The following is a 27,068-nucleotide window of genomic DNA, read 5'->3' on the forward strand; positions in this document are numbered from 1 at the left end:
TACATGCACCCCTATGTTCATAGCAGCACTATTTACAACAGCCAGGACATGGGAACAGCCTAAATGTCCATCGACAGATGAATGGATAAAGAAGATGTGGCACATATATACAATGGAATATTACTCAGCCATTAAAAAGAATGAAATAATGCCATCTGCAGCAACATGGATAGACCTAGAGATGGTCATACTGAGTGAAGTAAGTCAAACAGAGAAAGACAAATATCATAGGATATCACTTATATGAGGAATCTAAAAAGAAATGATACAAATGAACTTATTTACAAAACAGAAACAGACTCACAGACTTAGAGAATGAAATTATGGTTACCGGGGGGAAGGATGGGGGGAGCGATAAATTGGGAGTTTGGGATTGACATGTACACACTACTATATTTAAAGTGGATAATCAACAAGGACCTACTGTATAGCACAGGCAGCTCGGTTCAATATTATGTAACAACCGAAATGGGAAAAGCATTTAAAAAAGAATAGATACATGTATATGTATAACTGAATCACTTTGCTGTACACCTGAAACTATCACATTGTTAATTAACTATACTCCAATATAAAATAAAAAGTAAAAAAAAAAAAAAAAAAGAAATCTGCACCCCATCCTGAGTCAACAGGGATCCCGGGGGTGGGAGGGGGGGAGGTCACAGGATGAGAGGTTCAGATGTGTGTTTGGGTGAAATCACTGTGAATGCTTAGGTAGGTGGCTTGTAGGCGGCAGGAGCAGACGCAGGCCTGCCTGTCAAGAAGCCGCTGTGGACTTCTAGGTGAGAAGTGGGGGTGGCCCCCCCAATGTGTGCTCTTTCTACTAAGCCACACTGCACACCCAGCTTATCTTCTTGTATTATTTTTGGTTACACACACACACACACGGCCCCTGACCAGACTGGAAACCTACTAAGGAATGCACTTATCTCTGAGTTAGCTCCCCGCTGTGTCGAACGCCATGCCTGGCAAATCCTGAGGGCTGAGGGCAGGCTGGCTGCGCTGAGCTTGTAACATATCAAAGTCTAAACCTGCCTGCCACCTAAAGTACACCAGCGTCAGGTGGTGCTCTTAATTATACATGCACCAGCTCGGAACTGGATTCATTACTCACATCTCTGTCACAACACCACGAAGCTCGAAGAACTTAGATACCAACAGGGAGAACTGAGCTAACGGGGACTTGAGTAGGTAGAAGACAGTTTCCTAAGAAAGCTCAAAGCCATCCTTCCAGGCGTAGATGTCAAATGCTCAAGAGAAAAGAAGTAAAGTAACCTCAAGGCAAATGGCTGAAAACTGATTTTGAGAAAGGAGAAACGAGGATGCCCTAGGCGAATCCAGAGAATCATTTCCCACCTGCCAACGTGAGCGCCCGATAAAGAGTTACCCCCAGGGTCTGACCAACACAATGAGACAATACGACTGGATCTCCAGTTTATTGAAAATGTAAATAAGAACAGGTAATCGGACCGATATCAAAAGTCTCAAATTCAGGTAAAGGATTCAATGTCTGAACATCACAGAATTTCAATGAAGGGGCTATATGATCACAGTATTTCCAAATCAGTCTAATTCTAAATCACACTTAATATATTTCGAAATCTGCTGAGGATTCGAAACCAAATCTACCCAACTCCAAAGCTCGGGATTTGCTCCCACCTAAAGGAGACTGCACTGAACAGGAGTAAACGACCCCTTAGTAGCCCCCTGCTTCAGAAAGGAAATAAAGAGCTGGGAGGGACGAGCTTGCAATTCAAAGCACATGAGTCTGCCACTTTGGGGGGAGTTTGCACACTTCATGCATACGTTCCCTGACTTCAGGTTCTCATCCTGTACAATCTCTAAAATTTTCCATCACTTTTCTAGTATATAAAAAAGAAAAAGAGCAGTGGATTTCTGAATAACTGGTCTAAAGTCCAGTTTCTCTTCCATAAGCAGCTCCTCAGAGATTTGAAAACAAGATTTCTAATGTTTAAAATGTTGTGGATTTCAACATTTAAATGTGACAAATTCATCCTTGGGCACGGAAGTGTTAATCATTATTTGATTACTATTCCAAGCTGCTAGAGAATGTAAGTAATTAAGAAATAGAATATTCTCCACCTGCAGAAGCCAGTTCTCACAGAGAATGCATGATGGCTGTCTAGAAGCAGAAAACAGACTTTAAAAACATAGATTATATTAAATGAAATACTTAATGCTTATTTTTATTACTTCTAGATAAACTGCTTGGAATTCAGGGCGTCTTCTTACTGTGGGAATGAAAAACAAATTAAATTCCAATATCATTCCCCTTAAAAGAGATTACAGGGACCTCCCCGGTGGCACAGTGGTTGAGAATCCGCCTGCCAATGCAGGGGACACGGGTTCGAGCCCTGATCCGGGAAGATCCCACATGCCGCGGAGCAACTAAGCCCGTGCACCACAACTACTGAGCCCACGTGCTGCAACTACTGAAGCCAGCGTGCCTAGAGCCTGTGCTCCGCAACAAGAGAAGCCACAGCAATGAAAAGCCCGTGCACCGCAACAAAGAGTAGCCCCCGCTCGCTGCAACTAGAGAAAACCCGCGTGCAGCAACGAAGACCCAACGCAGCCAAAACTAAGTAAAAATTAAAAAAAAAAAAAGAGATTACAGGCCAACATTTTAGTTTATATGCCTGTCTGTAAACAGGAGCAAGCAAAGACTTATCAGCCACACGTTCAAGGCCTTGAGAACAGGCTCTGTTCTCTTCTCATGATCAGTTAATGGAGAAATATCCTTTGCTTGAAAGAAACAAAGCTGGAATCTTAAGACTAGATAAACACTCTAGAGTAAAAGAAGGCATTTTATTTCCTTGTCTTGTTGTCACTCAAAATAATCTTTTCCAAATGGAAAGCAGAGATCCCGAATGATTAAATTTTAAAGTCAACCTTTTCTGTTTCCCAGGCAAAGGATTATTTCTCTGCAGTTAACTTAGTATATAGTTAAAAATCATCTTCGTTGTCTGGGCGTAATTTCTGCATGAGAAACACAGCCTAGTTAGTACTTAATTACCTCTATTTTTTGTGGCGCTGTTAGCAGGACAGAAGCAACCAAGGATCCTGCAGAAGCCCCGGCAAAGGCCTTGACATTCTTCAGGAGATTTTTGCCGTGTTTGCAAAGTGCGGATGCTGCCCCCAAGTGGTAAATGCCAAGAAACCCACACGCTGCAAACGACAAGTTGATGTGCTTCATTCTAGCTGTGAAATTGGTGACACAAACCCCCAAAATGCCCGTAAGTTGGTATAGTTTGTTCCACATGCTCTGTACTCTTATGCTAGTCATCATTCCAAGGCTTTCTTTTATATACAGAATTCTCTGTTCTAAGCATAATCTTTTCAATTAAAGTCTAATTAAACACCCAAAGCTTTCAAGGAAACTTTTCCCTCTCTCACCTTGACCCACTACAATCATATTAATTAAAAAAAAATTACAACAGTCTATATTTGTTCAGTACATAGACTATGCAACCTACTTTTTAATTACTTGGCAAAAACCAAATGGTTAAATTCCAATTGGCAAGGCATTTGGTCCTTTTTTCTTGACCTTTTGATACTTTTGGGGGTGTGGGCTACTGGTAAAATCATTAGAGACGTTAGCAAACTTCAAATGAAAGACACATTTGCTCTTTGCGAGTGCATCAGTGAATTTAAAACAGATGGCTTCGCTCCCCACCGTTTCCATCGTGAGCATCCGTTTTTTGTTGCTGTTGTTTTGTTTTGTTTTTTTAACCTGATGCTCTCAATTATTCAATAATGCAATCCTCAATTATTCAACAATGCCGTGTATTTCATAGCCAAGTTTCTCAAGACAAACTGAGGTCATGACTGGCGAGGGCAACTGGAGGCTCAAAGAAATGACATCTGCATCACCTGATACTTGCAACAAATCTAACGATGAAACTATATTTCACGAAACTTCAGGGGGAACGATTTCACCACGTGTATAAAACAGTGCCCCCCCCCCCGCCTCCGCCAAAACTGCTCCCCCTGGATGCCCTCAAGGGTTTCTCGGGGGTCCCGGGACCTTCAGATTGGGCACTTGGCCCCGGCCTGGAATTTAGGAACCGAAAACCCTCGTTCTGATGCGCGGAGCCAGGCCCTGTGCGAAAGGAGGCTCAGTCGCTGCAGCCGAGCCCCCGGTTTGGGTTTAATTTCTTCAGATTGGAGAGGGGACAAGGGGATGGGTCTCCAGGGGGGCCGACCCAGCGTGCGCAGGCCCAGTGTCCCCCCCATCCTGCGGTCTGGGGGTGGCGGGACGAGGGTCGCTGCTGCAACACCCCCAGGGATGCCTACGCGGACCCGCTCGCCCGGGAGCCACCACCGGGGGGCCGGAAGCTGCCCCCCGCCCGCCCCGCGCTCCGCCCTACCAATACAGGCCTGAGGCACTTCCGTGTAGAACATCGTCCCCCCGCCCCGCACCCCCCATCCCTTAACCGGAAGGCGGGGCAGGGCCGTCACTCAACCCGGCCCCGCCTATCAGGGCCGGACCACGCCCGCCCAGGAAGCTTCCGCACAAGGGATTGAGGCCGGCCTACCCGCGCGGGTCTGTGACGTCATCGCGCCGACGCGAGCGTCCGCGAGGCTCCGCCTGGTCCACTTAAACCGCTGGACTCAACATGGCGGCGCGCGCTCGGGCGCTTGACCTTGGTGTCCCCTAGCGCGGGTAAGGGATAAGACTTTCTCGTCTCGAGTCAAACTGTCTTCGGATACCTCGGGATGCATTTTCGTCCCTATGCGCCACCTGCGGGCCGGCCCTCACCTGCAAGTCGGCTGACCCGAACGACCCTCGTTTGCTGTGTACCGGAAGTGCTTGGCCTTGGCGGCTGTTGTCCGGAAGTGGTTTCCCTCCCCCTCAGCCTCGGGGCGGTCCAGCTGTCCCTGTAAGGGCGGGGTCTAGGGGCTACCTTGGGTTTGAATGCCCCGCAGCTTTTGGAAGCCTACCTCTGATGTTTCCTTAAGCCTTGTTGGAAAGGCCGCACTATGGCTTTGGGCAGCGTTCACACCCTTAGCCCGCCTTAAGCTGTGTGGCCTTGGGTGGGTTATGCGACCTCTCTGAGCTGCCCAGGTGACTTCTCTGCAAAATGGGATGGTAAAATCCGAGTTGGTGCTAAATCGTAACGTTCATGCTGCATAGCAGGCCTTCAGCAGACCGGCCTCTGTCATCTGGTAGCACCACTGGCTCTGGGTAGATCTGAGAAGCAGCTTTCTAAGGCGACCCACTCGACTCGCATTCCCTCCCGGATTCAAAGGACTGACAATTCCTTCTCTCCCTCAGCAATGTCTTCCCTATCTAATCCTAACAAGCAAGCCTTAAGGAATTGCAGAGTTTCCGGTTGAAGGTTCTCCAGGCCCCCTTGTTTAAGGACAGATTTACTCTCACTGAAGAACAGAAGAGAATCCGAAACACACAAGTGTCTCTACCTTAAGCAGGAGAGGGAGTGGGTGGGAGCTCCCCAGATGGCCTTTACCTTGGACTTTTTTCTTTCTCCCTCATTTGGGGTGCTAGTGACCTGGGCTCTGGCCCACGACACTTTCTGTAAGCAGGAACCGTGGATGTCACGACTAAGGAAGAGATCTCGTGTGTATTCTTGTAAGTAGACTTCTGAGACAGCTGATCTTGCAGACACCCTAATGCCTATGCATAGCACAATTGCATTACTCTGAATTCTTCACTACCATTCGAATTTCGTGACGGGAAGGGCAAGTGTGTGTATATCCAGGAAATATAGAAGGACAAGCTGTTCATTCTTGCGTCCTTCCATTGCCTTCTAACTCTCTGGTAGGGTGTGGTCTTCCCAAGAGAGCGTCCTCCAGGAAACTTATTAGGAAGGAAGAATCCCAGGCCTCAGATCTCCTGAAGCAGAGTCTGCATTTTAACAGAATCCCCAGGCATTGCTCTGCACCCTAAAGTTTGCAAAGCGCCGGTCTAACTCCTGGGGTGGTCTGGTTTAAAGTGGTGTGGTGACATCGAAAATTTAAGGAGGGACAAGGTCCACAGAGCCAGAATTTGCAGTGGTGGCAGGGCCACCTATTTCCTGCTTTGGGACACTGGCAGCAGGTTGATTCAGAAAACAGGTGAGAAATTTGTCGCTGGGGCAACCAGGATGCACACCGCGGCTTTGGGATCCTTTGCTTAAAGGAAAGATGAGATCAGCGGTTATTACCACCCCTGCCGGTGAGTGAGATCCCGCCAAATTTAAGGGTCACGGGAAAAGTGTCCACAAAGCTCCATAATGTAATTCTTAACAATTTAAACCTTTTTTTAAAAAAATTCTCTCCTCTTTTCTCCCTTCTACCCCATGTCATACCCACATGCAACTAATTAAAAGGTTCCGCTTCCTAAGGTAAGGAAGAATATCAGATTCATTCACGTTTGTCTTTATAATCTCAGCGCCATGCCTGGCACTTGGCACATAGTGTGTGATTAATAAATATTTGTTGTGATTGTTGGATGTAAGTAAGTTACTCTTGTGATGTGAGTGTATAGTAATTTAATTGCCTTTTCAGGACATTTTTCAGAAAATCTTTTGCCTGGTTTTGCCTCTCTATTTTCCTTAGTAATTTAGTTGTTTTTAAAAAAAATAAATTTATTTATTTATTTTTAGCTGCATTGGGTCTTCGTTGCGGTGCACGGGCTTCTCATTGCGGTGTCTTCTCTTGTGGAGCATGGGCTCTAGGCGTGCGGGCTTCAGTAGTTGTGGCTTGTGGGCTCGGTAGTTGTGGCTCACGGGCTCGGTAGTTGTGGCTCACGGGGTCTAGAGTGCAGACTCAGTCGTTGTGGCTCACGGGCTTAGTTGCCTCGTGGCACGTGGGATCTTCCCGGACCGGGGCTCGAACCCGTGCCCCCTGCATTGACAGGCGGATTCTTAACCACTGCACCACCAGGGAAGCCCCGTAGTTTAGTTTTGAACTGGTTTATTTTCTAGCCATTTATCGAACATTTAAGTATCCATTGTGTAACAAACATAGTGCTGGTTCAGGGCACACGAAGTTGACAGGAATACAGTTCTGCCTCATCTAGAGCCTAGAGGGTAGGGAGACAGTCGATGTGTTAATTGCAGAGGCGCGATCGTGTGCTCGTACAAAGCCACACACAGGTGCTGTGCATGTCCACACTGAGCTGGGGGGTAGCAAACCCTTAGCTCTGGGAGGTACCTACGAGAGCAGCTGGCACAGACACAAGGTGCCCAAGGCTTTCCACACCCCCAGCTTCCTCCCGCAAGATTTGATCATGTATTCTCCTAAAGAGAGAAAGGTACGGGATCAGGGAGGGATAAGGGATTCTTGCCACACCTCTGCCCCAAGGACTGAGCCTTATCGCAAAGTGTCTGAGTGTAATCTCATGTTCCAGTCTACTGTCCATGCGGTGGCATTTATTTTCCAACCTTGGCATCTTAGCACAGGAGAACAGCTCTGTGGGGCACATGCCATCGTTCCCCGAGACACCCGTACCCTCCCTCCGTGTACGAACTCCTCACCCCTGTCACCCCCTCCCAGAGCCCTGCACGCTGAACTCGATGCACTTTAAAGATTAGACGCACAGCCTTTAATTTCAGGGGATTGTGGCCACACCGTTGACACACACAGCAGCGCCCTTTGCCACAGGGGCCTCAAGGTGATACCTCGGGTCACCACACGCTCTGTGCCTTGTTGAAGCATTCACTTGTTTTGAGACCACCGTAGAATTCTGAGCAAGGCAGTTCTGCAGTCGTGGAGTAGGGCATCCCACGTGAACCCGCAGAGGAGGCCCCATCCCTTCCCACAGGTGGTTGTTTTCTCTAAGGAGGCGTCGGTCGTCAGCGGAGGCCACCTTGTGGAGGGGCAGCCCGGGAATAAAGGCAGTTTAGAGGGAGTCGGGGCTGAGAAAGAGAGAGGAGCTGGCCTAGTAGGTGTGATGGCATTTCTTGAGCCTGGGGATGCAACTGCGACCATCCCTGGCTCACTCCCACACCGCACCCGCCCTTTGCTCTTCGTTTTCTTAAATGAGTTAGAACCGAGTTTCTAAATCTTGCAAGCTAAACAGATCTCACTAATGTAAGTGCCTTTTCCATTGCACCTGTTTTCTCTCTGTTAGAAATACGCTAGAAGAACCAACTACTTGAAGTAAAACTCGGTGACTCTTTTCTCACATAGAGCTGTGATGGTACTTTGGTGATTATGTTTATTTATTTATTTTTTCATTTTATTTTTTGGCCGCACTGTGCAGCATGCGGAATCTTAGTTCCCAGACCAGGGATCAAACCTGTGCCTCCTGCATTGGGAGCATGGAGTCTTAACCACTGGACCACCAGGGAAGTCCCTTGGGTGACTCTTTTCTAAATGGAAGAATACTTTTTTCAAAAAGTATATGAATTACATATGTAATATATTTTCTGTTATATATGTACATATATATGCAAATGTATGTATGTAACCAGACTGGTGACATTTGAAAACAATTCAAAACTAGGCGTCCTTAAGAAGTGTAATTTACTTAGGATTGGAGACATCTGAAAGTGTACACTATAGATCATCTTAACATGGCATAGAAACTAAATATCAAGCTATTTCTATTAGAAAAAACATTAAAAAATGTAACCTTTATGTATAAGCTTTGTTTTAATTTAATATGTGAAAGGTTCTAAATATAATATACACTGAACTGAGAGATCAAGGTAGAAAGAGTTTCTGAGTGTTTCTGTAATTGTATTAGAATTACTTAATTACAGTGCTTGCAGTTGATATTCTGCATAAGTGTGAGATAGAGCGGAGAAGCTTTCAAAATGTTCATACTTAAGAGATATCTTTTATACAAAAGGGGTTTAGATCTTTGGTAGCCAGGTGTTGGTGTTGTGAAGTGATGGTGGGAGTGGGATATCAAATGCCTGACAGGGTCCTAAATATTTTTTAAAAACCCAATAAAAGAAAATCTGTATTCTCTCTGCCCTGTTTTCTTTGTTGCTAAACAGCTCTGCCCTTGACCTGGCTGCTTGTGGTCCACAGTTCGTACAGATGGTTGGGAATAGTCCTTCTCGTTACCCTTCAGATAATTATCCTCCAGTGGAGGGGATTATTGGGGAAATAATATCAGTGTCAAACAGGTGATAGCGCTGAGTGATAAACAGAATGTCAGCTTCGGTGCCGTATGCTTCATCAAATTCACCAAAATACTACTCTGTTTTAATTTGGAGTACAGGATCTCATCATTACTGATGCTGTCGTCAAAAGAAACAGCCTAATTGCCAAAACATCCAATTACCTAATCACCTCATTTCAAAGGGAGAAAATAAGAATTCTGGTGTATTTTGTTTTTGCATCTACTCCTACTTGCTGGAAGCTTATTATTAATTATGCCTTTTGAGGGCCCATTCCATGCCAGTCCTTTGTACCCATTGTCTCATATAACTGTTACAACGGTGCTCACGGACCTTCCTCCCCTACAGTGGTTCAGAAATGAATTAGTGAGCTAGTAAGTTCTTATTATGTGCCCAGGATTGTGCTCTTTGGTCCTTGACGGGTCTCAGAAACTTGTTATTCCTTCAGTCCTTTCTTTGGTCAGAATTTGTAATTGGTCTTCGTATTTAGGCATTTATAATTTTACTAAAAAGTGGTAAAAGTGTTTAATAAATGTGATGTATAAATTTATAGCATTTAGGAAACTTGTTTGCATCTGGAAAAGAAGAAAAAAAAGCAGTTAACTAAGGCTACCCTTTCTGCATTTATCAATTACAGCAGTAAGTCACTCGGTTTACTCCTTTTCCTGGAAGCTGTGTCATAAAGTAGGTTATTGTAAAGAGAACATAATTTCCATTAGGAACAGTGTTATAGAAGGGGGTCATGTCATTGACCAGGGTCCTAACTCCAGATAAATCATGTATCTAATCAATTGTATTCATGCCTTTGTTCACTCTTTAAATAAACTTCAGTGTCTAATATATGACAAGGACTGGAGTAGGCATTAGAAAATTAAAAAAAAAAATCTTAGTGGATAAACTGTCCATTTTTAGTTCACTGTTTTTTCTTACTGGAATGTACTTTCACATTTTTCTACTCTATTAAGTTCTACTTATTCTTCTGGGCCTAAAAAACTCTTGTCTCAGTATGTCCTTTTGGATTAAATTCAAACACCTTCTGTCAATATTAACCACACCGTTCTCTTTGTTACCATGCTTGAGGCATTGCGGTAGTATTTTTCACCTTTCATTTTGGTTAGAAATGCGGTTGCCTCCGTCTTCTATGTTCAGAGTTGATTTGGAGCAGGGACCATCTTGTACTTCTTGGATTTTATTTATTTATTTGTTTGTTTATGGCTGCGTTGGGTCTTCATTGCTGGGCGCGGGCTTTCTCTAGTTGCGGCAAGCGGGGGCTACTCTTCGTTGCAGTGCACGGGCTTCTCATTGCAGTGGCTTCTCTTGTTGCGGAGCACGGGCTCTAGGCGCACAGGCTTCAGTAGTTGTGGCTTGCGGGCTCGGTAGTTGTGGCTCACGGGGTCTAGAGCGCAGGCTCAGTAGTTGTGGCTCACGGGCTTAGTTGCTCCACAGCATGTGGGATCTTCCCGGACCAGGGCTCGAACCCGTGTCCCCTGCATTGGCAGGCGGATTCTTAACCACTGGGCCACCAGGGAAATCCCTATTTCTTGGTTTTTGCCGGCATTTAGAAGGTAGCTAAATGTTTATAAGAGTTGGGAATCTTTAGTTTATATGTTTCAGATATCTAACTGGCTTAAGCAAAAAGAATGTGCTAGTTCAAATATCGGGAGGTTTAGGGACTTCCCTCGTGGTCCAGTGGTTAAGACTCCATGCTCCCAGTGCAGGGGAACTGGGTTCGATCCCTGGTTGGGGAACTAGATCCCACTTACATGCCGCAACTAAGAGTTCGCATGCTGCACATACCGCAATGAAGATCCCGAGTGCCGCAGCTAAGACCCAGCGCAGCCAAAATGGACAAATATCAAATATGGGGAGGTTTAGAGGTAGGACTAACTGTGGAGATGTCTGGATCAAGCATGCAGTGGGTGCTGGAAGGCCACCCTTGTGCCATTTCCTGTTTTTCTCATCTTAGTTTCATTCTGCAGTCCGGACATCCCCAGGAGGCTGCTGGCAGCCTCACAGACTCTCAGCATATCAGCGGAAAAGTTCTTCCACTACCCACCTCTCTAACTTAGAAAAAGACTCCTGCTGGTTCTATTTTTGTCGCATGCGTGTCCCTGGAAGAGTCAGCGTGAACAGCAAATGGTGATACAGTGATGTGAGCCCATGAACGGGGGAGCGAGTCCTGCAGACCATGGACAGAATGAGGGGAAGCGTTGCCAGGTCCAGATGGAGTCAGCTGGGCAGGCCTAAACCAACAACATCCACTGCAGTACCTGATAAATAGTTGTTGAGTTAAACAAGCAAAAATGCAGCTACAATCTCTACATAAGACAGGGAAATTTAGTCTTTTTGATATATAAAACTTCGTGATACGTATTCATCTGGCGAGTATTTCCCCAAACAAATAAGAACACGACTGTGATGTTTGGGGCATTGAAAAGTTGGTTGCGATTTTAGGTATGTTTAGATGAACAGTACATGCTGCTTGGCATAAATGTTCACCATTGACTTAATCAATAGTTTTGTTTGCCTCTTTTGAATTATATGAGCTATTTTGGATATTAGAGATGGTACAAGACTGTTGCTCACCAAATCGGTGTAAATGGATGCAAATGTTTCCCTGTGATAAATTTCCATGTAGGGAGCTGTGGTTCTTGGAGGGCTACCAAGGATCTTATCCTACATATAGGGTCAGAGAAGTAGATGCTAAATAAATGTTTGTTTTTAACAGCTGTGACAATAATGACAATGCCCTTCTACCAAAAGCATTTTGTAGAGCGGGAAGTGATCTCAAAGGTCCTCCCATCATCCCTTACTTCTGAGCATTTGGGAAAAGAGTAGAGTCACCATTTGGTGAGTGTCCACTAATGTATTTCATATTTGATTTTAAAACCATAAGAAATATACCGCTAACATAAACTTTCAAAATCATTCTTTACAACATCTTCACAGAATTTCTAAGGCAAAAGTGATGTGTTATAGCAAACTATACACAGATACATTCCCTATTCACAAAGCTACAAAACGAATGGGTAAAATGGGTTAAAAGTCTGAAATGGAGGTCAAAGTGAAATTTTGAAAGGACCCAGGCTGACATGGAAAAGACAGCTGTAATTTCAGAATCTTCTGTTAGGGCTTGCATTCTCAGAAAACTAGCGGCAGAGTAGTGACTGTTAGAATGTTGTAGTATTATGGAGACGTATTTGTTGAATCGTATGGACTGATTCAGTTTTTCCTGGGGGAAAAAAAAAATCCCAAGTTCTGATGAACTGTGCTATTTCCCAGTAGGCAGAGATATTTAAAATAATGAACACACAAAATTCATTCTCTGTGAATAAAAGAGATGGCAAGTTCAAAGTCATTTCAACAGCATTCCTTGCTTGGGGAAGTCTACCTCCAGCCTAACATTAGTTTTGTATTTCTAAATTCCCACATGGAAGCCAGAGAGCCCTATTTAAGCTGTCATTTTAAGCACCAGACTTTCTTTCCCATATATTATTCACTGTCTCACCTTGAGGGAGCAGGACTGCACTCTTAGCATGCTTTTGAAGGGCCATTTTCAGAAAGTGAACTTTTCTTAACAGAGTCCTTGGAGTAGCTGCATGGCCACATTGCACTTAAAAAGCAGCTGTAAAAGTAAAATTGTAAGGTCAAGGGTCTCCAAAAGGTCTTTGTAATTCTGAAATTTAATTTTCCTGTTTTTTCATGCACGTATACTCCAAATTTTATTTTTAGTTTACTTTTTTCATATACTCCAAATTTTAGGAAATCAGCTCATCACCAACATGACCCCATTTTCCCAGTTGTATTATAGAAAAAATGTGGATTCTGTAGGGTACGGAAGCATTCACAAGATAATATTTAAAATATAAGTTAGCTTCATTTCAGCATTCTGTGAACACAGACGGGTGTAAAGGTTATTTTCCTTCAGTTAGCAAAGAAACTAAAATAACATTTTTGCTTAATATTGAGTGAGAAGGATCTCGTAACCATGTAGACTTCATTTCAGTGACCCCACTTGTATGGGCCACCCACCCGAGGTGTATTTTCGTCAGATGTTGACGCGTAATTGTTGAAATCATAGGCATTTCTATTAGTTACACGTTTTTCTTGACATTTGACTTATGCCTTTTTTTTTTTTTTTCTGTACTTTCTGTGTTAGAGTGGCAAGTGTGAGTGATACTTTCTGCAGTGCAAAGGCTCTCTGGGCGTGCTTTTATTTGGTTTCTATTTCTGTGCTCAAAGGCGTGGAGCAACGCCAAATTTGCATTCACTGCTGCTTGTTGAACACGCACTTGCGTGGTCTTTGCTGTCTGTCTCCTCCAGGGGCCTTGCCCGCGCCAACGCACATTCAGCGTCCCTAAGAACCCTGTGGGGCGACGGACAGTGGCGCTCACATGGCGACGATGGCTGAATGAGGCGCAAAGAGACAAAGTGACTTTCTCGAGATCGCACGCTTGATCGTTGGCTCAGCCAGGATTCATTCCTTGACTGCTTTGCTCTACTGTCCCCCCGGTGCCAGATGTTCAAAAGCAGATGTCCACTCACGGGGCGTTCACAGCGATCGTTGTCATAAAGACACTGATAAGTGAAGGCAGCAGTGATCCTGTCCAGCTGCACCGTCACCCCAGGATCTTTAGAGGCTCGTCCTGCAGCAAACTGTTAAACATGGGAGTTCTCGCGTCTTAGGCTTGGGGGTCTCTTCCCTTCTCTGTTCACACGAGGCGGCACGGTTCATGCCCAAAGCTTTGGTGCAGCCTCTTTGCCTAGGGCCTCCACGTCAGGTGCTGTGATGGCACGAGGACTATTGATTTGGATTGGCTACCTATGGATGAAGGGGACTCAGGGTACGATTTAGGGCAAGTCCCTGCCTAAGCAAAGGGGGAAAACCCATCCCACCCCCTGGCACAGCTGAGTGAGGGAAGGAGGGGTGTTGAGGTAGAAAATCAGTGTGCTAATCCCCCACTTCTCACGTTTGTATGTTGGGATGGGGTTTGTAGACAATGATCGCCCTGCCTGTTTCTGCAGACATAGCCTTGGGAACTGTGGTACACCAGTACAGTGTCTCAATTCTGCTCCTTTTGATGAGTGTAGGATGGAGCCCGGACGTCAGTATTATCATTAGGAAGACACAGCTCCCAGGGGAATCTAAGGTGTAGCCAGGGCTGAGGACCACCGTTCTTAAGAAGTTCTCAATTTGGCCACCACGACGCCAGAGCCATGTTGCAGGTTTGGGCGACGGAGGTGGCCACATAGAAAGCCAGTGCTAAAATAAGCCTCAGCCTGGTCATCAGGGGGTCTAGAAGATTCTGCACAGCCTGTTGACCAGTCCACATTGGTCATTCTCCACCTGACCAATGTGCACGGACTGCAAGGAAAACAACTAGAGTTACTCTTTCACTTTTCTTCTATGTCATCACTTCCAGGTTAAGAGATTGGCCAATACAGGGAAGTGACCTCAGGGAGAAAGGGAGTAATAAGGTTCTCTCTTGGTCGTTTGTGTTTCTTAGTACCCTTGTGCCTTCTTTCTGCATCTGTAGGAAGTTCTGGTGGGGATGAATAACGTGTCCTCTTGAGGCTGGCAGCACCCCTGCCGGCTCAGTGCTGGGTGTGGCGTGCTTACCTTGTGCTGGCTGTGAGAGTGGGTGTCTCCCACACGTTGCGGGTCCACTGGAATTCCGCGCCTGTTCATGGGCACCGCAGACCCTATGCAAGAGAGCGGTGGCAAGGGAAGGCAGAAATGCACATCGCATGCCTCTGCTCTGCTCATTCGTGTGTACGCTTTACTGTCCCATCGGACTTCACTTGTAAAATGCAAGCTCAGAGGTAAAATTATTAAGAATTTCAAGATGGTGACAGCAGAGCAGTAAACCAGGTGTGAGAGCCTTCTGAGCATGGGGTCCGTCTAGCTAGCCCTGCTCAGAAGTACTCTCCTGTATACCCAGATATTATCTTGGAGGAAAAGGGAAGAAAAGAAATTTTCTGCTGCACCTGAAATGAGTCTGTCTTGATTATTGGGTTCTACTTATAAAATAATGAGCTCTTTAAAAAAATTCTCTGTTTTTGAGATTCGTTGCCTTAGTTAAGACTCCCTTGGTTGCTGAGAGAAAAAAACAGAAATCATCATATGTGGATAAAGAAAATTTTTGTTAGAATACAGAACCCAAGGACCGATGGAAGTCTAGGGGGGATGGGCACTAAAAAGGGGAAAGCTTGCAGAAACCATGCTTCTGCTTTGGATTGCCAGGGTCTTTTTTTTTTTTTTTTAACATTTTAATTAAAAATTTTTTTTATTGGAGTATAGTTGATTTACAATGTTGTGTTAGTTTCAAGTGTACAGCGAAGTGAATCAGTTATACATATACATATATACACTCTTTTTTAGATTCTTTTCCCATATAGGTCATTACAGAGTATTGAGTAGAGTTCCCTGTGCTATACAGTAGGTTCTTATCAGTTATCTATTTTATATATAGTCGTGTGTATATGTCAATCCCAATCTTCCAATTTATCCCTACCCGCCCCCCTTTCCCACTGGTAACCATAAGTTTGTTTTCTACATCTGTGACTCAAGTTCTGTTTTGTAAATAGGTTCATTTGTACCGTTTCTTTAGATTCCACATATAAGCGATATCATAGGGTATTTGTCTTTCTCTGTCTGACTGACTTCACTCAGTATGACAATCTCTAGGTCCATCCATGTTGCTGCAAATGTGGATTGCCAGGGTCTTGTGGATTCTAATGCAGCATCTCTTTTATTTCCCTTCCTCTCAGGAGATCTGCTCTCTCTGCTTCTCAAGGTGCACGTGACCAAACGTGGGAGCCCCTCAGTTCAGCCAGACGGCACAAAGAATAGCCTCCCTTTCCCTCTAGGCTGCATGTCCGGTATATGATTGGCCAAATGTGTATCAGGATCCATCCCTGGTCCAAGCAGTGAGGAATGGTGAGGGATGGGTGCCAAGGCCTGGAGGCTCATGGGCTGGACAGATACTCCTGACACTTTCTGCTGCACCTTTGCACTGGATTAAATGTCCTGTGCATGAAGAATAATCATAATTAATAGTAATCAGGTAATAGTTACTGAGCCCATACTGTGTGCCAGAGCCTTTGCTAATTGTGTTATGTTCTTCATCTCCATCTCCACAATCAATGCTCTGAAGCAGGTAGAGAAAGTGGCCTCACACACGCTAAGGCACTTTTCCCAGATTACCTGGCCAAATAGAAGGGAGCAAAGGAAAGAAACCCAGGTTCGTCAGAGGGCAAAGCTGTACCCTTAACTGTTTTACTGGAAAGTAGTAAACGGGGGTTGTCTTAGTGCACACTGTTGAGAGACTATTATCACTATCTTATGGTTTCCCTTCCCCCCGGTTATTCATTGGCTGCTCTCAAAGTGTTGAGACAACTTCTGATCCTTGATTTTGTCCAAGGAACTCGATTAAAGGGATGGTAGCAATTGAGCACAGCAGATTCTCAGAAATGTTTGCCTTTAGTTACTGAGTGACTTTCAGAAGAGTGGGCCTGCATCCTGCAAGATGACGTGCAAAATCCCACAAACATAATGCCAGATGGAACTGACCCATATGTGAAAATAGGTTTCCTCACAAGGTCCGTGTTTATTGTTTTCTATAACTGTCTCCAGGCTGCCCCCTGCTGGCTGATGCGAGTGGGACACCGCAGATCCCAGAAGGATGTAAATGGCAGAGAGAAGCCCCAATTCCCAGGGTTGGGAGAGCCAGGGAGGTCTCACTTTAACATGGCCCTAGTCCAGTTAGAAACCAGCGGGCTCTCCCCTGCCTGTGCGTTATCATTCCCCACATCACCTGCAGAGAGAAGGCAGCCAACTTTCAGACCCAGATGCCTGTGCTTTATCATTCCCCACATCACCTGCAGAGAGAATGCCCGCTCTGTGTGCCTTCCTTGAGACATGACTGAAATCCCGATATAAAATCAAATATGTAAACATTCAAAAGAAGAAGATGCAAGAGGGAAGAGATACGGGGACATATGTATATGTATAACTGATTCACTTTGTTATAAAGCAGAAACTAACACACCATTGTAGAGAAATTATACTCCAATAAAGATGTTAAAAAAAAAAGCTGAGATTAATATGGTCATTTTTGTCCCTCTCATCTCTTGCCTCCTTCACCTTTATAGAGTACTGATTGATTTCAAAGGTAGATGAATTAGGTTCTGTCCTGAATAAAAGTCAAATGGCTATAGAGTATGTTACTTGTTTAGACTGTTTCTATGTTTATTTGTATCTAAAATGTTCATTGAGGTTCTAAATAGCCATTACTTTATTGAGTCCACTTTATGAACTCATTTTTTTTAGTGAAGAAAACTAAATTTTAAAAATAAGTATAATTTCTATATTAACTGGTATAATTTCCTATTAAAGAGCTCTCATAATTAGAGCTATTGCTAATATAACTTCTAGGTCATGAAAATATGCTTTTGAACTGTTTGTATATGGATATACACACACACACTCAAGGGGGAATCATTATTTCACAAAAGTAGTGTGAGTTATTTCTACTCCTATAAGAGTTTAGTTTTTTTTTTTTAATTTATTTATTTTATTTATTTATTTTTGGCTGTGTTGGGTCTTCGTTGCTGGGCACGGGCTTTCTCTAGCTGCGGCGAGCGGGGGCTACTCTCCATTGCAGTGCACGGGCTTCTCATTGTGGTGGCTTCTCTTGTTGCAGAGCACAGGCTCTAGGCACGCGGGCTTCAGTAGTTGTGACACATGGGCTCAGTAGTTGTGGCACATGGGCTCTAGAGCGCAGGCTCAGTAGTTGTGGCGCACGGGCTTAGTTGCTCCGCGGCATGTGGGATCTTCCCAGAGCAGGGCTCGAACCCGTGTCCCCTGCATTGGCAGGCGGATTCTTAACCACTGCGCCACCAAGGAAGCCCAAGAATTTAGTTTTTTAAGAAATAAAATATTTGTCTTATTTCTAAAGAAACATTCTTCATAGAAAATTTAGAGAATACAAACAAATACAAATACAAATTTAGAGAAACAAAATAATGACTACCCATGTAAAATTAATATGTATGGTGTATATTCTCAACACACATAGGTAAATGTAATGTATAATTTACTTTCTAGAGATTTCTATCTCAAACTTAGTACGAAGCATTATATAAAAAGCCATCAATATGAGATAATCTAACCCAGTAACTGCCAATAACTTAATTGATTATACAGTCAGTGACCTAATATTAAATGTATGTAAGACTCCTGTTTTCATATCTTGCTTCCAGACATCTTATCAATAACCTAGACTTGTGAACATCATTTTAATGCATAATAGTGTCCACTTGTGAATGACAAAGAGAAGAAAGATTGTATTAGATATCAATGTTTGATGATTTGCTAGGCTTTTTCACCACCTAAATGATGTCTTCCCAACAGCTTTAACAATGCTGTCTGAACTTGCATCTTAATAAATTTATAAATTACGACATGCCATGGGTGTCAGTGCTAGAAGTATTAAATGCACGAAGAACAAGGCCGTCTATAAAGTAATAGGATAGATTTTTTAACACACCTATCAGAACTCATACTTTGAAGTGTTTTATTCCACACAGTCTTGTTAAGAGGTTATTAACTGTCTCCTTAATCTATGAATGTATTTTTTCAGCAGTATCACCTGTGAGTGCTCTGTGTGTTGGCATTTTCACAGACCCGTGGATATAATAATGAATGAGGCAGGTAGGCTACAGTCTAATGAGGGAGAAAAGATGACACCAGCTATTGCAAGACAGGAGTGTAAGTGTTAAATTAAGGTGGCACCAGTGATGTGGAATCCTGCCTAACCCCGTCCCTGGGGTCAGGTCACATGTTAAAAAACAGCATGACTCCTGAGCTGTATCCTGCCAGTGGAATTTCAGAGTACGGGTAAAGAGTTCAAAACTGCATTCATCAGAGAGTCAATAACTGTATAATATCTTCGTGTGGTGACAGATGGTGACCAGACTAATCATGGTGATCATTTTGAAATGTATAGAAGTATCAAATCACCGCACTGTGTAACAGGAACTAGCATAGTGTTGAAGGTCAATTATACTTCAAGAACAAACAAACAGACTCATAGAAAAAGAGTTCAGACCTGCCAGAATTTGGCTTCTCCAGCTGGCTCTCCTGTGGACTTGATGGTTTATTGCAACTGGATTACAACTAGTTACACTAATCAGTGTTTTAATTTGTTCTTTGTTTCCAAATTGTTTGCGCTTTGTGTCTCCCTGCTGCACTATGGCTTTGTCAGTGTTACTAGCTGCATTGCTTATATCCTGTCTGTTTTATAAGATTGTTGTCTCTCACAGTACCTAGTGTGTAACCAGGCCCTCAGTAAAACTTCTCACATTTATAACATAAAATAATTGTAATAGTGTGATTCTAGGTATGGGAAGAAGCAACAAGGGAAAATGTCTCCTGGATCATAATTAGACAGAGGATCCAGAGAATCTTTAATTATCAACAGGGCCAAATCCGGAAATTAGCACCTGGAGTGGCATATCAACAAGAGTTTTCTCCTGATCTGGGATGAGCCTCCCAGCACCATGGGACTAAATTTGGTCATGAAATGTCTCCCAAGTATTGTTCGAATTCCTGACCAAGAGGATGATTTGAGAAATCGGATATTTCCTGCCATATAAGTAAACAAAGGATGTCACAGTCATCAGTGATTGCAGCCAGGTGAGCAGGTGAGCCCTGAGGGAACTCAGGAAGGAAAGAATACCTGCCATCTAGCAGCCATCAGACTGCAGCCACTCCCCGCGGTGAGCCCTGAGGAAACTCAGGATATGAAAACACAGGATACTGGCCCCAGATAGCTGAGGTGCATATCAAAGGAAGGATTTCAGTGACCCAGACTCTTGCATCTTCCCATACATGGAAAAGCCCTAAATTCTTTAACTTGAGATACCTGGTTTTCCTTTAATTAACAATAATCTTATGACTTTCAGACTACCTGCCCTTTTGTTGCAAAACTCCTATATAACCTGGCTCCCCCCTTGCCTCTTCGGAGCAGTTTCTCAGAGCTATCTGAAACACTGTCTCCTGGGATGCAGTCCTCATTTCGCCCCAAATAAAACTTAACTTGCAAAAAAAAAAAAAAAAAAAATCAGATTTGTGATTATGAGATGGGGGGTGGCAAGAGGGGGAATGAGATGAAAGCAGTGGAAAGGTACAAACTTGCAGTCCTAAGATAAATAAGTAATAGGCATGTAATGTACAACATAATAAAGATAATTAACACTGCTGCACATTATATATGGAATTCTTAAGAGAATAGATCCTGAGTTCTCATCACAAGGAAAAAATACATATTTTTTCTCTTTCTTTAATGTATCTCTATGAGATGATGGAGCTTCACTACATATTGTGGTCATCATTTCATGATGTGTGTAAGTCAGATCATTATGTTCTACATCTTAAAACTTACACAGTGCTGTATGTCAATTCTATCTCAATAAAACTGGAAAAAAGTGCATTATCAGGACTGCATCATAGCCACAGAAAAGGCAGGGAGCTCTTTTTTTTGGAATCGTCTTCAAAAGTTTAGGGTATTTTGACTGTCCCGTAGAGGGGCAAATGATAAATATTTGATATAAATTGGATTCTTTTTCTGTGAATACTGCTAGTTCAGTAGAGTCATACTTACCTTTTAAAAGCTCGGATTTAGCTGAGGGAACGGCATACAGTAGGTACTTAATGACTATTTACTGATAATTGACTATGCAAGAGGTCTGACAAAATGATTGATGCACAACTGGAAAATTCTAGTTCTGGCCTAGAACCAGACAGGTGTGAGTGCTGAGCTGGCTTTTCTTGTGGAGCTTGCTGATTCATTTCATCACTTGCAGGAGCTCTTCTGCGAGGTGAGACTCATTTGAACAAGAGAGGCGGCTGCCAGAGCACACTGAACATGCCTCGGATATTCAGGGTGAGTACTTTGACAAAGACCATACTCACTTGGATTTTAAAATTCAGATGCATTTGTTGAAGTCAAATCAGTTTGATTTAAAATTACTTAGTTTGCATGTGCATTTACATACAGACACACAGACTGCAAGTTTAATTGATGTGGCTTAAGGTAAGTCGGCATTTGTTTTCCTGGTTCATGCAGACTGGTTCAAATCCAGGGTGTACCACATATAGCTGTGTGACCTTGGGGAGGTTACTTAACCTCTGTTTTTCAGTTCCTTAATTCATACATCATGGATAATGATTACACCTAAATTATAGAATGTGTATGAGGCTAAATGAGTTAATATATGTAAGGAGCCTAGAATTTTGGTTGTTACATAGTAAGAACTGTTTAACTATTGCATAATTATTATCTTCAACCCAAACAATGTTAACATTAAAAATATTTAACTTACCAGATCAAGTAACCTATAAAATGTTTGTCAATATGTACAAGAAGATAATGATTATACTTAAAATGTAAAATGTTTCTGAAGCCAAATGGATTAATACATGCAAAGAGTATAGAATACCTTTTGTCACTTGTAACTATTTTATTATTATTATCCTTAACCATAATAATATTAATATTAAGAATATTTAGATTACTAGGTCCAACTAATATTTTAAAATAGTTTACCATTTAGCTTTTGCTTGTTTTTAATGTTTTCATTATGTTGAAAAATATGAATTACCAAAATGAGAATGAAATTAAATGGTTAAAATGGAAACACAGTAATTTAGAATACCTTTTCTCTCTAGGTGAAAAATATATCCTCAAGAAATCCAATTCCTTGGAACTGAATGCATTTTAAAATTCTAATTCATTTTTCTTGCAATTTATAGATCTGGCATTATTAAAATATTCATATCTTTGAGCTAATGTGGCATAACAAACTTAATTTGCAAAACAAAGATGACATGAATAGAACATGATCCATAATCACTTTTTTTTAAGCCTCATGTTGTAGGCACTTCATTAGAAAGAGAGACAAGTCAGACATATTTTATAACTCCATAGAGTTTTCCAAATAAACTCTTAGAAAGTCATGAAATAATACAATTTTGGAACAAAACATTTTGTATTGTTTTCATTGTTTCTCAGTTGTGTAGGGTACCACCCCACCATCCTTGACAGGGTTATTTGACATGTATGGGGGTGCTTTGTGTTATTTTTCACCAGAAAGTCTACGTCACAGTGTAATCGGATACTGTGAAAGGGGGGATGGAGGACGAAGAACCACAGGTTGCATTCCTGGTCCAGCGGCAGCTCTAGCGCAAAGATGGCCCTCGAGTAGCAAGGCACTGGGCAGAAATGGCCAGACCCTCGTACTGATGACCATACTCCACCAATGGGGAAGCTGTGGGCTTCCCCCCAAAGTGTGGGGCTTCCATCTAAACAGGGGAGCAGACCCCAGGGGTCTGCCACTGGAGGCTGCCAGCTAAGTGTTCTCCTTGCAGCTGATAAATATTGGGTTGGCCAGAAAGTTCGTTTGGGGTCTTCTGTAACATCTTACAGAAGACCCCAAACGAACTTTCTGGCCAGCCCAATAGGTTCTTCCTCGAAGGCACATTCGCATAGCACATCTCCAAGGCTGCTCTCACCCCGGTTTCTAAATCCAGCTGAGCATCTGTCTAGGGTCTGATGGTTTGCTGTATACACCAAAGACTTCCAGAGTTCAACACTGTTACCTGGCTGGGGGTGTCTGATTTCACAGAGTGTCTCATCTGAAGAATATTCATGTTTCCTTTTGGTTTGGGGGCAGAGTATGTGGGAAGAGGGTAAAGATTAGCTCAAAGGGTTTTACTGTGATTAAGGTTGTCTCTTTGCAGGGCCATTGACTCTGCCTATAGCCGGGATGATTATTATTATTTCTAGCAGTAGTAGTAGTAATAGCAATAATTATAGCAGTAAAAGGAGGGTGAAGAGGGAGAGGAGTAACAGTAACAAGAACAACAACAATGATACAGTTGTTACTGTTTCTTCAACCCGGGGCTAAGGTCTGCCATGTAAAATCTTATGCAGTACTTACCACAGCGCTACGGAGCAAGAGTACTGGTATTATTTTAATTTTAGAGATGATATTTGCAGAGGTTAAATACCTTGCCCCAGCTTATCAAGCTAATAAATCATAGAAGTGGAGTTCAGACCGTGTGGCAGGAATCCCAGGCACCTGCTCCTGTCTGCTGCCGTTTCTAATCAAGATGTGGGCATGATTATTCCCTATGCTTCTTGTATAAGATGCCTGGTACCTGTGTATTTGATCTTTGAAACCTCAATTTCCTCACCTGTAGAAAGTCAATAATAATAATAACCAACCTGACTTTCTCATGGAGTTAATGTGAGGGGGAAAAAAAAGATGATGTTGAGAAAGTGGTTTGTAAAGTATAAACTCTTCACAAATACGTGTTGGTTATTATCATACTGGTATGAAATATTCTGTGTTCTAGAAAGGAGACTAAAAGTTTGACCATAGCGAGGGTGGGAACTTCATTCTCAGGAATTATACTCCCAGAATTTGAGATCTGGAAAAGCTTTGGAGAGTGTCCAGTTTAGTGGTTCTCAGCCCAGCTGCTTATTTGTATCACTTGGGGGAGCTTTTAAAAATTGTCGATGCCCAAGATTCACTCCATTTTTAGAAATCTTGTTTAATTGGTCTGGAGTAGGGCTTAGACATCTCAGTATATGTATATGCATATGCATATGTATTTGTGCATGTAAACATGTGTATGCATATGTAGGTATAGGTGTATGCATATGTAGGTATAGGTGTATACTTGTGTATGTGTGTTTTCTCCGAAGATGATTCTAATGTGTAGCCAGGGGCAAAAATGACTGAACGGAACCAACAAGCTTGTTTCTGACAACTGGGGTAACTTTTTGTTTACCCAGGACAGTTGCAGCTGACACCTGTTGCCCATTGACCCAGCTGATAAGCCCACCCCCTTTCCCTCTCATGTGTCCTGGTTTGGATGATAAATTATACCATCTCCTGCTGATAAGGAACTGAGGCTTTGGGAGGCTGTTTTCCTTCTAAAGGGAACTGAGTATAATGCCCACCTTGGGCTTTCAGGGATTGCTTTGCAGTTGTGTTGGACACCATGTAAGTAAGCAGGATGCTTCTTGACATTCTTAAGCTGAGAGAATTTCTTAGTTTTGCTATGATAATAAGAACTCTTTAAAATAGAACTATCCGGACTTCCCTGGTGGCGCAGTGGTTAAGAATCCGCCTGCCAATGCAGGGGCACGGGTTCGATCCCTGCTCTGGGAAGATCCCACATGCCGCGGAGCAACTAAGCCCGTGTGCCACAACTACTGAGCCTGCGCTCTAGAGCCCGTGAGCCACAACTACTGAAGCCCGTGTGCCACAACTACTGAAGCCCGCGTGCCTAGCCCGTGCTCCGCAACAAGAGAAGCCACCGCAATGAGAAGCCCGCGCACTGCAACAAAGAGTAGCCCCTGCTCGCCACAACTAGAGAAAGCCTGCGCACAGTAACGAAGACCCAACGCAGCCAAAAATAAATAAATAAATTAAAAAAAAAATAGAACTATGCTGTGTTTCCACATGACCCACCTAAGTTTTGCAATACCGAGGTCTCATCATCTCATCTGATTCATTTATGCAGGGAACATGTCATCACTGTTTCGGTTCCTGAAAGCACCTTCGCATGAATGCTAGCAATTGTTACTTAGGAAATTAAATTTAGAAAACAGAGAGACTTCCATGGTGGTTCAGTGGTTAAGAATCCGCCTGCCAATGCAGGGGACATGGGTTTGAGCCCTGGTCTGGGAAGATCCCACGTGCCATGGAGCAACTAAGCCTGTGCGCCACAACTACTGAGCCTGTGCTCTAGAGCCCGCGAGCCACAACTACTGAAGCCCGCGCACCTAGAACCCGCACTCCGCGACAAGAGAAGCCACCGCAATGAAAGCACGTGCACCGCAATGAAGAGTAGTCCCTGCTGTCTGCAACTAGAGAAAGCCTGCGCACAGCAATGAAGACCCAACACGGCCAAAAATTTTAAAATAAATAAATAAATAAATTTATAAAAAAATAAAGAAAACAGATCAACAGCTTTATCAGCTGTCTCAGTACTAGTTCTCTTAACAGCATGCAGGGCAACGTGGACCCTGCTGGATATGACATGCCTGATGACAACATTTATGAGACCTCTGTCCAAAAGGAAATTTGAAATTGCCCAAGAGATCTGACCTGTAGTTGCTCTGACAGGCCTTGGTGCTGTCTTCTTGGTTGAGACTTTCTCAGCCAATGTCAAATCTGATTATGGCATTAAGGTCCGCATAACCTAGGATATACATGCCCCAGAATAACTAAGGTACTTCTCAGCCAGTAGTCTGGCTTTGCTGGAAGTCTGTGTTCAGTACACATATGAATCCATGGATGTGGGCATGTTTCTGTGATAATAGTAAGCACGTCTCCTCATCATTGGAATTATTGTTCTGGGATGACTCAATCAGAAGTGCAGCTCTCGGAAAGTGGAATGTTTCCATTGACATCCATCAGAGTGAAACCAAGGGCGGTAGGTGTTCCTATTACCCAGCATTGATGGCTTTACCTCCTTGAGGACTCCAGGGATCGTACGGTACCCTGAAGAGCCAGTGGGTCGTCCAGGAGACTGGAGCACTCAGTTTTGTTTGTCGTATATTGTAGGCGAAAGTCAGAGACTGATTTTGATGTATTAGAGATTCCTTCATTTACAAGTCTCAGAAAAACCCTTTGCAAAATATACTGACACTTTCCTTGATTTCAAAATTGCAGTGGTCTCACTCCTGATGTTGGAAATGTGTTTGGCTGTCCCAAATGGCTCCTTGGCAAACAGTGGGCCCCTGTTACTCAAAAAAGAAAAGTATAACTCCTATTGTTAGGATTTAGAGTCCAAGAAGTTCATACTGTTATTATTACCTAGTTTGAAAAAGAAAGGTTAGCAAATTTCCCCAGACATTGTCTGAGGAAGGGGGTCAATTAAAAGAGACATTTAGTGGCTTCCAGTTCTCTTTCCAGATTCTCCCAAGACATGCTGGCTGTCCCTACTCTGTATTCTGAGTGCACCACACACATTCCTTTATCATGATTCATAGCACATTGTACTGGAATTACTTGTTTGCAAGTCTTTCTCTTGTGCTAGACTGGAGAGCAGAAACCATGGCGTGCTTGTCTTTGCATCGCCAGCACTTAGCAAAGAAATGAACACATATTGGACATACAGAGAACCTGGAGTGAATTAATAACTGACCACAGAACGAAAAGGAGCTTGAGTATCAATCAAGAATTGTGTCCTTGTGTAACCGAAAGTGGGGTCCGGCTGCTTACCACTCAGAAGCCAATAAAGAGGCCAGGTTGATGGAAAGGAAAGTTTGCTTTATTTTGGATGCTGGCAGCTGGGGAGGAGGGTGGACTTCTGTCCAAAAGCTGACTCTGCCCCGCCCCCCCGACAATCAGTGGGCAAGAGCTTTTATAGGCGGAGGGAGGGGGCTGCATGTAGAAACAGCACGGTCAGCTCTGACCGTCATCTTGAAATTGGTCATCGGTGGTCTGACCAGTGTCCTCTTGACTGTTTTAAGTACAGTTAATCTCCAGTTCCAGGGTCGGTTTGTTTCCATTTCTTTGAGGCCAGTTCTCGGAATTGTGGCAGCTTATATGTCATGGCTACAGTCTGGTCATCATGGACTTAACTTCTTCTACCTGGCGGGGTTTTCAGTATCTATAAGACAGCTCACAGGATGTGGCTCAGAATATGATCTGTAGCCCTTGAGGAGGAACTAAAAGGTCCTTGACTTTGCCTAATGACTAAATTATTATTATTTGGTCTCCTTTGACTGTTTTCCTTTGCTTCTGCATTTTCTTACTTCTCTGATTAAACTTATTCTTTGGCTAAATTGTTTCCACAGACAAAAGGCAGGCTGAGGACATGGTGGGGAAGGGACCATAGGGTCCTGCTCCGTTTTACTTGGAGAGGACACATAATAAGCTGCGATATTC

At 43.4% G+C, this 27,068-nt stretch overlaps 2 protein-coding genes across 31 annotated transcripts in view; one reads left to right on the forward strand and one right to left on the reverse strand.

The window, feature by feature from the left end:
- PNPLA4 (patatin like domain 4, phospholipase and triacylglycerol lipase) overlaps positions 1–27,068 on the reverse strand; it is a 151,176-nt gene that overhangs the window by 109,420 nt on the left and 14,688 nt on the right. For 8 of the 24 annotated variants that reach the window (XR_014239265.1, XR_014239266.1, XR_014239267.1 and 5 more), the window contains exon 1: positions 3,035–3,458. The exons of 1 other annotated variant lie outside the window; for it this stretch is intronic. Coding sequence is in view for 10 of the 23 variants with exons in the window: in XM_082375882.1 (XP_082232008.1) it covers positions 3,035–3,307 (273 nt within the window). In the remaining 13 variants the exon portion in view is untranslated. Of the gene's footprint in view, positions 1–3,034; positions 3,459–4,045; positions 4,130–4,388; positions 4,459–4,556; positions 4,677–4,780; positions 4,913–27,068 lie in introns of those variants that run through there. 15 more of the 24 variants (XR_014239271.1, XR_014239272.1, XM_082375874.1 and 12 more) reach the window with 10 other exon arrangements.
- The window catches only part of LOC309619949 (uncharacterized protein), a 552,071-nt gene continuing 530,480 nt past the window's right edge, over positions 5,478–27,068 (forward strand). For all 7 annotated transcript variants that reach the window (XR_014239279.1, XR_014239280.1, XR_014239281.1 and 4 more), the window contains exons 1-2: positions 5,478–5,611; positions 20,964–21,043. The gene's annotated coding sequence lies outside the window, so the exon portion shown is untranslated. The remainder of the gene's footprint in view (positions 5,612–20,963; positions 21,044–27,068) is intronic.

The sequence above is a fragment of the Balaenoptera borealis genome, assembly GCF_965194805.1.
Source record: "Balaenoptera borealis genome assembly, chromosome: X".
Lineage (NCBI taxonomy): Eukaryota > Metazoa > Chordata > Mammalia > Artiodactyla > Balaenopteridae > Balaenoptera > Balaenoptera borealis.